General features: G+C 31.8%; 1 protein-coding gene across 5 annotated transcripts in view; it reads left to right on the top strand.

Moving 5' to 3' along the window:
• Positions 1 to 802: 802 nt before the first annotated feature.
• Positions 803 to 16,520, top strand: part of rtknb (rhotekin b) — a 100,753-nt gene continuing 85,035 nt past the window's right edge. For 4 of the 5 annotated variants that reach the window (XM_067376620.1, XM_067376624.1, XM_067376621.1 and 1 more), the window contains exons 1-6: positions 803 to 1,077; positions 6,460 to 6,659; positions 6,829 to 6,884; positions 6,981 to 7,034; positions 7,127 to 7,244; positions 7,599 to 7,829. In XM_067376620.1, coding sequence (XP_067232721.1) covers positions 967 to 1,077; positions 6,460 to 6,659; positions 6,829 to 6,884; positions 6,981 to 7,034; positions 7,127 to 7,244; positions 7,599 to 7,829 — 770 coding nt within the window. In that variant the 5' untranslated portion in view covers positions 803 to 966. Of the gene's footprint in view, positions 1,078 to 1,994; positions 2,026 to 6,459; positions 6,660 to 6,828; positions 6,885 to 6,980; positions 7,035 to 7,126; positions 7,245 to 7,598; positions 7,830 to 16,520 lie in introns of all 5 variants that reach the window. The other variant, XM_067376622.1, reaches the window with a different exon arrangement.

Raw genomic sequence — 16,520 nt, 5'->3', positions numbered from 1 at the left:
TATTTTTTTTTTTTAAGAGCAGCTTTGAAACAAACAAATAAGCACTGTCCTTTTTTTCAACTCCATGCTGTTGGATTTTAGCATTTTACAACAAATTTTTGTAGCATTTTTTTTATTTATTTATCTTAAGCTTTTAGCCACAAAGCCTAACCTCAGTTTTATGCTGTTCATATTCGCTTTTCATATTTGTATTCAAATGTTCTCAAGCATATGTTTTACTTATGTATTTGTAAATATGTTAATAAAAATTTACGTTTTAAAGATTGAAATGCAAGTTGTTGTTTTTTTTTTCCATCTGTCTGAATATATTATATAATGTTTACGTAAATGTTATTCACCTCAGTCTCTTGCTGGTCTACTGCGCAGCTCGAAAACTTTATTAGCACGTGGTCACTGCTACTTTTCTCAGCGTAGGCAGGGATGGACCAATCATGGTCATCTGTTTTTTTTTACTACGTGAGGATTTAAAAAAAAAAAAAGATTTTACAGAGGTTGTTGGTGGGGGTTTCGATTTGCAGATGTCATCTATTAATTCTTATAATTAATAATCTCAAAATGACTTTCTGTTTTAGCGTGCAAATATTTCCAATGATTCAAAAAATTTCATGAAATTTGAATGCGTCTTAATCATAATGGAGGATTCTTCAAACGCCCCCTGGCGGAAGAAAAATGTCTTTTAATAGCCTCTCAGAGTTAAAATCACTAAATCACGACAATGGTGGCGCTGTTTCAGTGTGTTCAAAACTAAGCGCCACCCATAACACAAACTGGGAAAAACACACCCCACTTATCCATAGTTGTTTCAACATGTCCAGTGGGATTTTAGAACAAATATAACGTACTAATGGCACCTTTAAGATACATATTTATACATTTGGGACTGGATTTATCTTTATTTTAATTCAGCTGTTTCACTTAGATCGCTTCGGTTAGTTGCTTGAGTTGGATTTTCAACATAGAACAATAATGTTCTGCAGAAACCAAACTTCCAGAGCCACTGTGGCCCGCGGATCCGCGATGGAGATGGAGGTAAAGAGAGGCCGATTCCGCCTGAGCGTGCTGGAGGATTCCGCACAGGTGAGCATCTGCAGAACCACACCTGCGCAGTCTCACATCCACCACAAACTCAACACTGAAAAAGCTACATTTTATTGCTCAGATATTGCCCATTCATATCCCAGTAGACTTATGTTTGTTTGTATATATATATATATATATCATCTATCACCTGATCATATATCACCTTTGCCTGAGAAGTTTCTCGTAAAATGCTTAAATTAGGCAATTGTATAGCCTACATAGAGAAGGATATGAATATGGAGGCCAAAAGTTTCCATTGGATTTCAATTTAGTATCAATTGATAAGATCTGATTCCAATGTGCAGGATTTTACTGTTGAATTGTGCTGTTTATTATCGTATTTTGTAATAATATTACATTAAGTCCCCTCTGTTTGGATCAGACTGCATTATGTCATATTGTTTGGGATAGTTTACCCAAAAATTAAAGTTAGCATTTACTAACACTCAAGTTTTTCCAAACCTGTATGAATATATTTATTCTGGTGAACACAAAATAAGGTATTTTGAAGAATGGTTATCCAAACTTGTTGATAGACTCCAGTGACTTCCATAGTATGGAAAAAAAAATAAACCGTCAGCTGACATTTTTCAAAATATCTTCCTTTGTGTTCAGCATTGTTTGGATCAACTTGAGGGTGAGTAAATGCTGAGAGAATTTTCATTTTTGGGTGAACTATTTCTTTAAATCATGTATTCACTGACATTGAATCGCATTAATCTTGGACACATACATGCGTCCATATACAAAGCATACTGTTGAGTTATGTTTTTTTTTTTTTTTTTTTTGTAAAATCAGTGTTTTTTTCCCCTGGACTGATTTACATGGCATTAAAATATATTTTAGTTTATTTTATAGCTTTACTGTATATGTTTAAGAATCTTTTTAATGTTTTGTTTTTCTTTTCTCCTCAGTAATCTCACATGTTGCTTGAGTTTCAGAAAAGTAACATTTCAATATGCAACATTTCTCAGAGATCAAATGATCTGCTATGCTAGTATTCACACTTATTTTATAGCAACACTTGTCTCATTTCTATCTGTTTTTATTTATACAAACTTATCTGTTGGCCAAAAGAAAAATTATCAAAAAACTGAGCACTCTAAAAGAGCACAATAAAACTTTTCATCTGGTTTCATGTTCCAGACTTCACATCTAACATGCTTTATGACTAGACAATGACACTGACAGTTTTATTACAGGATTTTGGAGTTGTAAAATTAGGCAATTTGCTATCTTGATTTATTAGAAACAGAGAAAAGCCTGTTTGAATTAATTCTCAGACATAGACATGACCCTGAGGGAATTTCATGTCACTATACAATACAGAGCAGCTAGTCTTTCAGCAAGCGACAGCAAGATTTAACATGCTTTTAATCAGGAATAAATCGTTTAAGTGTGAATACGCGCGTCCTGTACTTTGGAAGTGTGCCGAGATCAATCTTCAGTGAGTGCTTTTGTGTAACTGAACACTTAAAGGGATAGTTCACTATTCATTTACTCACCCTCATGTCACTCAAAACCTGTATGGATTTCCTTCTTCCTGTGGAACACAAAAGGAAAATTTCTAAAGAATATTTTGAGCACCCTTGTCAGTATATTGAAAATGAAAATAAAAGTTTCATAACAGTCATTTAATCATTTAATAAATTATGCAAGATATTTCAGGTCTTTTGAACTTGAAGCCAGTATCATGCAGTAGAAAAGAAGTAATAGTCCTTAGTTTAATCTTTTCAATGCAGGCATCACTTGCATTAACGTATCAAATGATGACAAATTTCATCTATAGATGTCTTTAAATGCACAGTTAAGAACTAGCTGATGTTGTGTCAAAAATGAGTGTCATTAATACATTATAAATCACACTGACATTAATCATTGAGTCTAGTAATTTCATATTTAAACATAAAAGAGTCAATGTTCCTGAATCAAAATCCACTATATTCAGATTGTATGAAGTTTCCAGCTGTCTGAAATCATTCTCGGTCATAGCACAACCCGAAGCACAAACATTATCAGTTTACAGTCCATATCAACCCTTAAACTGTCCACAATATCTAATCTTTTATCTTATTATTATTATTATTATTATTATTTTAGATTCTTTGACACATATTCAGTTGTGGTTCGAGGACACGGTGTAAGTTAATAATTAAATTCCTTTCATTGCTTTTTTATGCATAATTAATTTGATTCCGATGTACAAACCCTTAGATTACTTATTTATATTAACATCCATATGCGGTTATTTGCGGTAGTTATAAAACACACACTTATATCACTCCCTTTCAGCTCTTACATAACTGTGGCTCTTTACGTCACATTTGAGAGGATGTGAACAGATTAAAGAGGTATTTTACTGACTCACTATATGCAAATCATAAACTAAGAATGAGTTCAGAAATAGGAAACAAACAGAGGGATTTGTTTTAGCACCATTTAGCTCCTCGTGCCGACTTTGTGTTTCATGCTGGCTGAATGTTTTCAGAGCTCTCCGTATTGAGTGTGTGTTTTTTATTTCAGTGTTTGTTTTTTATTAGGGCTGTCAAAAGATTAATCGCGATTAATCACATACAAAATAAAAGTTTGAGTTTGCATAAAATATGTGTGAGTATTGTGTGAAATTAATATGTATATATAAATACACACAAATCAACGTGTATATTTAAGAGAAATACGTTATTATGTACAAAATGTTTATGTACACAAATGATATAAAATTATAAATAAATACATATACTTGTAAATATTTCTCAAATATATACATGAATGTGTTTGTATTTATATATACATAATAATTACACATAGTACACCCACATATATTAGGCAAACTCAAACTTTAATTATGTATGCGATTAATCGTGATTAATCGTTTGACAGCCCTATTTTTTTATTTCATTTAGTTGCCGTAGTAGAATTTCTCATTTTAGTAAATGAGTAAAAAAATCATTTTAAACTAAATACTGTGATTATAACAGCACTGCTATTAAGATGTTAAATACTCAATATAAGAAAGTAATTGATATTATTTATATTCAAACTGACAGTTTATTCAAATGCAACTAACAAGTTTAATTTTTGGTCAGTTCCACAAGCAAGTATTTCAAGTCAGCTGCGCATGTGACGAAATTTACCACATTTAACAACACGTCTGCTGCTAATCTATACAAATGGATTAAAATACTTTTAAAAAAACCTGAATAATGCACTTTTTGGAGCTAAATATCCATACACATAACTTTCCCTTAACTGAACATAATTACATGAGACAAAAGACATGCTTTTGTGGTTCAGGGCTTATAGATCATGGCTTATCTGAGCTTAAACCTACTGAAAGCGCTGTCGGTATGTGTGTAGCTCAGGAGGATGATTTTCTGGAGAAAAACACCCCCTCTGAAACTTCTGAAAGTCAACAATTAGTCAATTACTTAGAAGACATGTTAGGGTTCTTTAGAGATTTAATGTTCCATTTACCAAAGAAGCATGTCAAAATTAGATTTTCTTATCAAGGTGATAAAATGTTGTGTAGCAAAAACGAATACACCCTCCTAGAAGTTACTAAATAAACCAAAATAAAAAAAAATTCTGGTGTAAGTTTAAGGCAATGTTTGATCAACAGGTAAGTATGCTGAACCAAAACATTTAATGAGAAGTAATCTCTTGACAATTAAAAGTGTTATATAGCCCACTGGATCATTCTCAGACTTAATGCTGATAACAATGGAAGCACTTGGGAGAGAACTGTCAGGAGACTTATATCTTAGCACAAAAGAGGACAGTGGTAAAAGAGGATTACCAAATCAAGTGTGAAAATATAATATATCAGGCCTTCATTTTAAGCTTTCATTTAGTGATGAGGGATTTTTTTGCTAGACAGAGAGCAGGATAAATACCAAGCGAGTGTCTCAGAGCCAGCAAAATCTATGAAAAGAGTGACTGTTTATCTCAAAGAGTAAGATTCAGCCTGCAGAAATGACATGCATGGTTGTTGATGTTCTCACTGGAACTACCTACTGTAGGCAAAGCACAAAAAAGTGAGTTAGCCATTTCCAAAGCCCATATTTACAAAATATAGATTCTGGGAATCAATACTCTGGTCTCATGAGACCAAATCAATTATTTTGTATCTAACAGCATCCAAAATGTTATGGTGTTGCTAGAGGAGGAGTACAGTGAGAAGTGCCTGGTTCCCACAGTAAAGTTCAGTGGTAGTAAAGCTCTTATATAGGGATGTATGAGTGCTGAAGGTGTGAGGGAGTTGTGCTTTATTAATGCTGTCATGAATTCCCACAACACTGTGGGAATAATTTTATACACAAACTTGAAACAGAATATGTTACCCTTTCCTCATTCCCTGCATTTTTGGGCATTTTTTCAACATGACAATGAAGATATGCATTCTCCCAAGGTGAAAAACCTTGTGTGGACATGTATTGCACTCAATCTTAACACTCTTGAGCACCTGTGGGGGATTCTGTAGAGATGAGTTGAGCAACACTCCCCATTAAAGATCAGGAGCTCATGATCCAGGAGTTAAACAGGACAGATGTGACAATTTGTCATGAACTTGTACACTCCGTGCCAAGAAGGCTCAGAGCAGTATATAAAAAATTATGGAGGGCATACTAAGTGCTAGAATATTATACATTTGTTGAATTAAATCTAGGGTGTACTCTGTTCTGCAATCCTTAATTTAAACAAAATTGGCTAATTTACTTATTTTATGACTATTAATGACATAACAGTTTTTATTATGTATATGTTTAATACATTTTGGTTTTGTCATCTTTCCATGAATTGTATTAGTGATCATAAAGAAAATACATCTTTTGTATTTGTTCAGAGGGGGTGCACTGGCTTTTATCGTTAACTTAACTTTTCTTTTCATTGAAATGAAGCTAAAATAAAATAAATAAATATAATTGTAGTTATAAAAAACTTAAACTAAATGAAAATTAGACATGTTGACTTGGCAATACTTGAACTGAAATAAAATTAATTTAAAGCACTGAAATGATCAAATTGATATAAATAAAAACTAAAACTGAAATAAAAATAAATTAAAGCCAAATACAAAAAATAAATGAAAAAGCACATAATGTAATTACTGAAAATTAAACTAAAATGAAAAATATAAAAATAAAAGCTAATTCAAAATGGTAATTATATATATATATATATATATATATATATATATATATATATATATATATATATATATATATATATATATATATATATATATATATATATATATATATATCTATATCAGGCAACTTCTGACTTTTTTTTTTTTTTAAATGTGCCTCAGATGGTCAGTTAATGGTTTCTGGGTGTACTGTCTAAGGTTATGACCACTCTTTCTTCATCAATCTGCAGGACTGTGAGGTTCAGAGACAGATCGAAAGGGAGGTGAGGATCAGAGAAGGGGCCTGTAAGCTTTTAGCTGCATGTTCTCAGAGAGATCAGGCTTTGGAGGCTTCCAAGACACTTCTCACTTCTAACAGCCGCATACTGGCCCTCATGACCCAGCTGCAGCGCATGAAGGAAGCCCAGGCCATGCAGAAAGCAGGACGAAGGTATATCACTGACTTACTGGGTTGGGGTATATATATATATATATATATATATATATATATATATATATATAGTGAGTTGGAGTTAATAGATAGATAGATAGACAGACAGACATATATTTGTCACTATGTGTGAAACAGAGCCATTGATCCATCGAATGAATGGTTTTAGGTCATCTGACGGTGGGACTGAGCGATTACCTTGTACTGGAAAAGTAGCCATTTCAGGTGAGGTTACACACACAGAAACTCGCTATATGTATATTTTTTTACTCTGATTTGTGTGATGTTTCTTTTTTTTCATTTGACTTTGCTTGTCCTCAGATATTCGTATTCCACTCATGTGGAAAGATTCAGAGTATTTCAAAAACAAAGGAGGTGAGTTTGACAAATATATATGCCCACAAAGTCATTTTGTTGTTATTTTTTCACTGATTTTCTGTCTTTCTGTCCCTCTTTTCTCTCTTCAGAGCTGCACCAGTGTGCCGTGTTCTGTTTGCTGCAGGTGGGCACAGAGATTCACGATACGGATCTCGTAATAGTGGACAGGACGCTCACAGATATCTGTTTCGATGAACCAATGATATTGTGAGATACTTTTCCTTTTACTTCCTATTGTTAATCTCCAAAATTTTGATTTATTTTACACTTTTTTTTCTTGTCAAAAATGCCATATAAATTGTCAATATCTCATCATGTTGTATGTAGTAGTTAAAATGCTTGATTAGTGTAGTCTTTAAATTCAGTTGTTTCTGACCAAAAAGTAAAAAATTAGTAAAAATTAATATTTATATATATATATATATATATATATATATATATATATATATATATATATATATATATATATATATATATATATATATATATATATATATATATATATATATAAAATAATAAAGTTAAATATCCTCTCAGTCATCATATGTCATGTGTTCATAGCACTGACGTACCTCCAGGCTTTGACCTGCGGGTGGAGCTCTACAGCTGCTGTGTGGAGGAAGAATTCAATGTTGGCTTCTCGTCTCGGAGACTGAGCCGGCTGGGAAGTGCCTCCAGTAAGAAGTTCATGGCATCTTTGGAGACCGCAGCTTCCTGTGGTTCCCACGGCAGTGGAACCGGATCGGGCGAAGGAGGAGTATCACCGGTTCTGCTACCTGCTCTGTCTATACGGTGAGGGAGCAGCATATATGTCATTACCTACTAAAATAACTCATATACCAAAAAAATACATGACACTTGGAAAACGTTAAATGTTGAAACAGTCTCACACATGGGCTGTGGCTACCAAAACCATTATATAAACATTAACAGAAGCATTCGTAGTGAGTGCCAGTATAGACAGACACACCTTGACTTTTCATTTTCTCATCATTCAGTCTGTCTGAGATGAGGGCCAAAAAAAAAGCAAAACAGAGAAAAAGAAAGCGATGGATGGTGACAGATGTTGAAACCAGTTAAATATCTTTAAGGTGAATCTCAAGAAGCCTGTCAAGTAGTGTTGTTTTTGTCAGCCTGTTTTAATTTTAGTTTGTCTAGTCTTTGTGTCAAGTGGTCATTTTAGTTTTTATTAGTTTTAGTCACATTCATACTCTTTTTAGCCTAGGCAAGTTTCAGTCGACTAATAGTCTGAGCATTTTAGTCTTATTTTAGTCAGAATAATCTAATTTTAGTCGACGAAAACTGATGACATTTTAGTCTAATTTTAGTCAATGAAAATTTTATTTTAGTCTCTTTTTAGTAATGCAATTCTATTTAACCCAATCAATATAGTATAGTACCTAGTAGTATAGACGAAACTAAAATTTTCTTTTAGTCAAACCCATTTCAAACAAAGTTATTTTATTATATTGTTAGCTTATAGATAATACCTTATAATGCCTTGAGATGTCTCTTAAAGTAAAGACTCATAACTCCAAAACTGTAGCAAGGAGAGTCAAAGGTAGGTATCATTTGATAACACTTTTAAATTTTTTAGAAAATATAAATTACATTACATTTGGACATTTTCATGCTGAAAAACTGCTGATAAAAGACAAAAAAATAAATATTTTCTTTTTATAATTTTTCATTTTTTTATTTGACATGGAATAACTCAGGAAGGAAATAAGATCAGAGAAAAATTTTTTTTTGGAGATGCTCTCCTACATGTTTTTTTTTTATTTATTTTTTTTTATAGACTTTATTCAAATACAAACATTTAAGGCATATTTAACAATCATAAATCAGTGTTTCGTGTTGATACAGCATTTAAAGAGAAACAGAACAAACAAAGAAGAAAAAAAAAAAAAAAAAAAGGAAAAAGGGGGGTCTTAATCTAATAACATATACGAGTCCAAAGCCAAAAGAAGTTTCAGGGCATTTCTGTCCATCATCCATTGAAGGGATTTTGCAAATAACTTCAGATCATTTTTCCATCCCGTGAAATGGGGTTTAACCTTTAAATACTTGCATCTGTGGATAAAGTGTTTTCCTAACACAATCAGGTTATTTATCAAAAATTCTATATTTTTATCATTTATAAACACTCCAGCTTTAATCGATGTCATATGCAAAGGATGTAACAATATATCTTTAGATTGTATCCAATTTTGAAATGAAAGCCAAAATTCATTTACCAATTCACACTGAAAGAAAATATGCTCTACTGTTTCAATGTCTTTCTCACAAAATCCACATGAATTGTTTTCCCAATTAAATCTCTCATGTAAAAGCTCTCCTACATGTGAGCTGCATCTGGTTCAAATTTTGTGGCGATAAAGTGTTATTTTTTCGCAGCTAGATGGCGCCCATGGGCGGTAAACACTGGTTTAGAGGCACATCTCAGCACTCTTTGGGAGTTTTTCGAAATGGTTAGATGCATTAAAAAGACGAAAACGAAAATGGATGGGTCCGGGATCATTGGATCATTGGAGCATTTTTCATCAAGTTATGACCACGTGAAATCTACATATTTACCTACATATCGGTCCCTTTCTCTATGTCAGAGGAAGTGACGTCGACTGCGTCTGCGCAGTGCGACCTGATGCATGCAGCCCCTGAAGTGAGACACAGGAAACAGAAATACTGCAAAATAATAATAATACATAATAATAGATAATAGATAATAGAATAATAATAGATATTTTAGCATAGTTTTTATTTTGTAATCCACATTTAGTCTCGTTTTTATTCGTCAACAATATTGCATTTTAATTATCATTATCATTTATTAATGATAATTATAATTATCATTTTAATTATTATTTTATTTAATTCTAATTGCATTTAATTTTCGTCATCGTCACATGACCAGCATTTACGTTGTGTCTCGTCTCGTTTTCATCACGTGGTAAAGGTTCGTTGACGACGATATTTAGTTTTTACTTTTTTTACAGTCTGTGTATTTAGTTATAATTTTCGTTGACGAAAGCAACACTACTGTCAAGAACATGTCTGGGTCATTTTTCCAAAACATCTTTTGTATTTCAAGATTTTTTTTTTTTTTACATTAGTTTTAATTTTAAAATTATATATTGTGACGCTATTTTCATGAGATTAAAGCACCACTTAAAATAATTGATCTATTTCATTCTTATTATGTCATCATTTTAATTGTATTTATACATCATATTATCTTTTTTTTTTTTTAAGTTTTTATTACTTTACAGAATCGTCAATGACCTTAATGGAAATTACAAACAAACTTAAAAATGAAATATCTGGGGCCATTAAGAATTTGGGTGGACAGATGTGCTTCATTGTCATGAAAATAATTTTTAAAAATCTTAATGGCGCAAAACTCATTAGTAATGATTTTAAGTAAAATTAATTTACTTTTTTTCCTTTGAATTTTCTTGGTAACACTTTTCAATAAGGTTTAATAGTTAACATTAGTTAACTACATTAGTTAACATGACTGCACTTCTACAGCATTTATTAATCTTTGTTAATGTTGATTTCAATATTTCCCTAGTGAAAAAATTGTATACTTAAGCACAGTTTATTTCTATGTACTTTAGTATAACTAAATGTATTTGTGGCATGCTATAAATTGGTATACTTGAAGTCTGCTTCAATTGGAACAATTAATTTTCTACTAAATGCATTTTAGTTGTCCAAAAGCAGTGCTGAAGTTTAACTAAAGTTGTATTTAAAGGTGCCCTAGATTATGTTTTTAAAAGATGTAATATAAGTCTAAGGTGTCCCCTGAATGTGTCTGTGAAGTTTCAGCTCAAAATACCCCATAGATTTTTTTTAATGAATTTTTTTAACTGCCTATTTTGGGGCATCATTATAAACAATTTACAAATATCACTAAAAATATCATGAAATCATGGATCATGTCAGTTATTATTGCTCCAACTGCCATTTTTCGCTGTTGTTCTGTTCGCTGTTGTTCTGTTGTTTTTGCTTGCTTACCTAGTTTATTGATTAAGCTGTGCACATCCAGACGTTCTGCCCTTGTCTAATGCCTTTCATAATGTTGGGAACGTGAGCTGGCATATGCAGATATTGGGGGCGTACACCCCAACTGTTACGTAACAGTCGGTGTTATGTTGAGATTCACCTGTTCTTTGGAGGTCTTTTAAACAAATGAGATTTATATAAGAAGGAGGAAACAATGGAGTTTGAGACTCACTGTATGTCATTTCCATGTACTGAACTCTTGTTATTCAACTATGCCAAGATAAATTCAAATTTTCATTTGAGGGCACCTTTAATATATTTGTTTGTGCTAAAGTGGAACTATTCCAAGTATACTTTAGTACAGTTTAAATCTACTCTTGTATTTAAGTTTTAAAATGCAGAATTCACTCAGCATAAACTTCAAATGTATTTTGGTGATGTTACAATTGCAGTTCAATTACACTGTAAGAGTGTTGAACATAGATTAATATTATACTGATAACAAACTTTTATTGATTTTAAAACGCATTGCAATGGCATTCCAAGTACACTTGAAGTTTGCTAATGGCATCATTATAGTGTGCTTCAAATAGGCTACAATAAAGTAATCTTTATAAATAAAGAATTTTTTACAGACACCTCAGTATATCAGTAACTTATCAGTGAGACAATGGGAACATATGTACAGTACAGTCCAAAAGTTTGGAACCACTAAGATTTTTAATGTTTTTAAAAGAAGTTTCAACTGCTCACCAAGGCTACATTTATTTAATTAAAAATACAGTAAAAAACAGTAATATTGTGAAATATTATTACAATTTAAAATAACTGTGTACTATTTAAATATATTTGACAAAGTAATTTATTCCTGTGATGCAAAGCTGAATTTTCAGCATCGTTACTCCAGTCTTCAGTGTCACATGATCCTTCAGAAAACATTCTAATATGCTGATCTGCTGCTCAATAAACATTTATGATTATTTTCAATGTTGAAAACAGTTGTGTACTTTTTTTTTCAGGATTCTTTGATGAAGTTCAAAAGAACAGCATTTATCTGAAATACAAAGCTTCTGTAGCATTATACACTACCGTTCAAAAGTTTGGGGTCAGTAAGAATTTTTATTTTTATTTTTTTGAAAAGAAATTAATACTTTTATGCATTAAATCAATCAAAAGTGGCAGTAAAGACATTTATAATGTTACAAAAAATTAGATTTCAGATAAACACTGTTCTTTTGAACTTTCTATTCATCAAATAATCCTGAAAAAAAATATTGTACACAAATATTTTGTACAATTGTACACATTAAATGTTTCATCAGCATATTAGAATGATTTCTGAAGGATCATGTGACACTGAAGACTGGAGTAACAATGCTGAAAATTCAGCTTTGATCACAGGAATAAATTACTTTGTCAAATATATTTAAATAGTACACAGTTATTTTAAATTGTAATAATATTTCACAATATTACTGTTTTTTACTGTATTTTTTATTAAATAAATGTAGCCTTGGTGAGCAGACGAAACTTCTTTTAAAAACATTAAAAATCTTAGTGGTTCCAAACTTTTGGACTGTACTGTATATGTATATTGAATGTAGGAACCAGTACAGGCTGGATTTGAACTCGGGTCTCTGTCGCACAAGAGCACTCTGTTTACCTGATGCACCTGTTGCAAGAATGTTTTGCTTCCCTTTTGCTTGACATAATCTGTCATTAACACAACATGAAGCAATTACATAAACTGGCATAATATTAGTTTTATTCTTGTGCAGGTACTAAAACAGTTTCGTTTGTTGGTGGAAGAATGTGACTGACGTGCACTGCAGAACTGCTTGTTTTTTCAGTGCATGCAGATGGAACTATCAAACTATCTGTAACATTTCTCTGCCAGTCTGCCAGTTTAACTCTCAATACACCACAACTGCACCTGACTTAAAAAGCCAATGAATTGACGGTCTCGCATTACACTGCGGATTTAAATGGGACGCATAAATTGTTTGATCTTTTAACTTTTTGTGTAATTTTTGCGGACTGGTCAGCATCAGTTTAATAATATTTGGACAGCCCAAAGGGGTATATAAATATAAATAATATTTTTACAGTCAACAAGTCATATAATCATAACAGGTCAAAAGAGGATTCCACAAAAATAAATTACTGAAGTAGTACTTAAATACTTTAACAAATTAAATCATTTTATTTGCAAATTGCTCACTGATACATTTGAGCTGTAGGCAAAAGTTTGAAAATTCTGCCTTTATAGCTGTTAGCAGAAACAAATTATATGTTTCAGTTCATACCTCACGTTTTCTTTGGTTTGCACAAAAAGAAAGTCTCATCTAAAAAAAAACATCATTTAAAATAATTAAATCGTTCTCAGATTTGAAATACATGGTGAGATTTTTGTCTTCAGCTACAATGAGTTTCTGGACTCTAAAGTTTTCCCTCTGACAAATGTGCCAAAATCTGCAACACAGATTCCCAATAGTGTGCACTCTAGCAAGTTTGGTTGTTTAGCAAAAGTACAGAAAAAACAATTGTGATGGCATTGGCTTTATGGCATGTTCGAAATCATTCATTGTAGAAAACTTCTGGTTCAATGGTAGGACGTTGGGGCCGGCCAAAGGTTTAGCTTCAGCAGTTACGGTGTTTTCAAGTCATGACAGAAAGAATGTATTTATGAGATAAAATGCACATGAACATCAGCACAACTCATAATTATGACTTTTGAGTTTCCGAGTTAGGCGCATGACGGTGAGAAAACATGTCAAAGGCAATGGATGCAGAGTCTGCCCTAGTGAAAAAAACCTACCAAAATGTATTTAAAATAGGCCTACATTTATTCCATACTAACTACAAACTCATTAATATATTTTTATTTACTGACATAAATATAATTCAACTTTATTTGGAGTTCTTCTTTATTGCACAACGCATATTTCTTAAAATCATATTAAGCCTAAAATGTGTTTAATATCACTATCAGTAAGGATAGTATGATCACTGTATAATTTCAATGCAAGATATTTAAAGTGTATCTAGCACAATCAAAAAGTACATCTTTAGTTGGACCTCAACACAAAAACACTTTTAAAGCAGACTTTAAGTATACCAATTAAACTTTAATATACTTTTAATAGTAAAATTACAATTGCAGGGTATTTATATTAAGTACATAAATATGGCAATGCATTTGCATTTACACTTAGCATAAAATAAATGTATTTCAAATACATTTTAGTATATTTATTTTTCACTAGGGTTACTAATACATTATTAAAAGTTTTGTTAACATAAGTTAATGCACTGTGAACTAACATGATCAAACAATGAACAAATGTATTTTCATTAACTAACTTTAACAAAGATTAGTAAATACAATAATAAATGTATTGCTCATGGTTAGTTTGTGTTAGTTAATACATTAGTTTTTTTTTTTTTAAATTGCTTTAGTGCAATTTTCACAAGCAGTTGGTAATTTTTCAAAACTCTTAGTACTAATATCACAACAGATCATCAAATGTGCACTTTTTTGAAACATTTCAGCATGTTTTCAATTGTGTTAGTACAATACACAAAATCACAAAGTATCATTTTCACTATGCAAAATAAGTTTTGTCTATTTAAATGTTTATTAATTCACAGTAACTGCATTTCATAATGCTATTACTATCAAACATTTAATCCAACTGAACTTAAAGGTTAATCAATTAATAATATTGTACATCTATAGATTTCTATAGATATTGATATTATAGACATAGTTTCTATAGAACTTGTTTGCAATTTCCGATATGGATAACCAAATGTAATGAATTATTAATTTTTATTTTTACATTATAAGCAATTTATCTGAAGATAACCACAATTTTTAAAGTGTGTGGGTGTGGGTGTGGGTGTGTGGGTGTGACCTTGTTAGTTTTTTTTGTTTTGTTTTGTTTTGGTCTCTATGAGGAAAGCAGCTTTTAAATCATACAAAATTATTAATAATTTTTTATAAAATGTAAAAATGCAGAACGTTTTCTGTGATGGATAGGTTTAGGGGTAGGGTACAGATTATACAGTTTATACAGTATAAAAATCATTATGTCCATGGAATGTCCCCATAAAACAAGGAAACCCAACATGTGTATGTGTGTGTGTGTGTGTGAGAGAGAGAGAGAGAGAGACGGGGATTTGAAATTTGAGAACACAGAGCAGGATAGAGTACAAGGGGGAAAAACAGACTGAATAACATCACATTGATCAGAAGGGAGATATTTAAAATTATTATTATTATTTATTATGTAAACAAGGCATTACCATGGTAGAGAATGCCATATTATTGTAACTCACCCTTCATCTGTAAAGATCAACTACAGTATAGATTCAGTCATATGGTACAGTGAGAACATTTACTGTATTGGCAGCAAACACTGTTCTGACACAAAACCTCATGACCGTGTCATACTTCATCACACCTTTTGATAACACACTGAATAGATATTATTACAAACATTATGGATTTTACCTCAGTTATGTAATTTAGGTAATGTAAGTGTATTTTCTAATTGTGGCATCCGTATCCTCTGTAAATATTTCAGCAACAAGGGTGATTTGAAACATGTATCTTGCATTGTTTGCTATGGAATGAACTGATTGTTAAAAGTACTAAACTGAAACAAGATCATACTGTTGTGTTTCAGTGATTAAAACAAATGTGCTCATTACATATCACAACGATCTTTTGTTTTGAAACAGTGATTATGTAGAATGAAACTTGTACAACTAGAATGAAAGAATGAGATCAGGTTTTGAAAGAATTACGTTCTGGGTTACAAGTGTGATCAGTTTAGAGTTTTGTACAAAGTTTTGAAAATACACATCTTACTTGTGAAAACAGTACCAAAGAAAATGAACCATTTACCGGGGTTCAAGCATTTAAGGCCTTTAAGCACATAAAAGTTATTATATTTTATTTAGCAAGCATGTAAACACTTAGATCATAGACAGAAAAGACCATTTACAGGCAATTTAGTGAGGAAAAACGGGTTTTTTAAAGGTTTTTTGACAATTATAGCACCATATATTGCCTGATCTACACCAATTTTTTTTTTTGGTGTCCTCAGAGTTTGTCCATACATATGTGTGCCAATTTTTTTGCCACTTCCTATCAAAATTTTTCATTTGGGCTTTCACATATAGTAAACCAACTTAGGTTCTGTGTTTCCTACGATGGTTTTGTCTCGATCGGACTAACAGTTTCCAAGATATTTGGAAAAGTTTTTTAAGCGCTAAATCACAACGTAGCACAAACCATAAGGCAAAACTTACCATGTTTGGTATCGTTGGACTCGGCAAGGATTCAGGAGTCTAAGGACGTGACTCCAGTGAAAATAAGTTGACCACATTTAAAGTTATATATATTTTAATCTAAAACCATTAAAAACACAAGTTTTTAAAAGTTTTTTCACAATTATAGCGCCACCT

Source organism: Chanodichthys erythropterus, chromosome 22 (assembly GCF_024489055.1).
Source record: "Chanodichthys erythropterus isolate Z2021 chromosome 22, ASM2448905v1, whole genome shotgun sequence".
NCBI lineage: Eukaryota > Metazoa > Chordata > Actinopteri > Cypriniformes > Xenocyprididae > Chanodichthys > Chanodichthys erythropterus.
The sequence above is the reverse complement of the archived record's forward strand: the minus strand, read 5'-3'. Positions and strand labels throughout refer to the sequence as shown.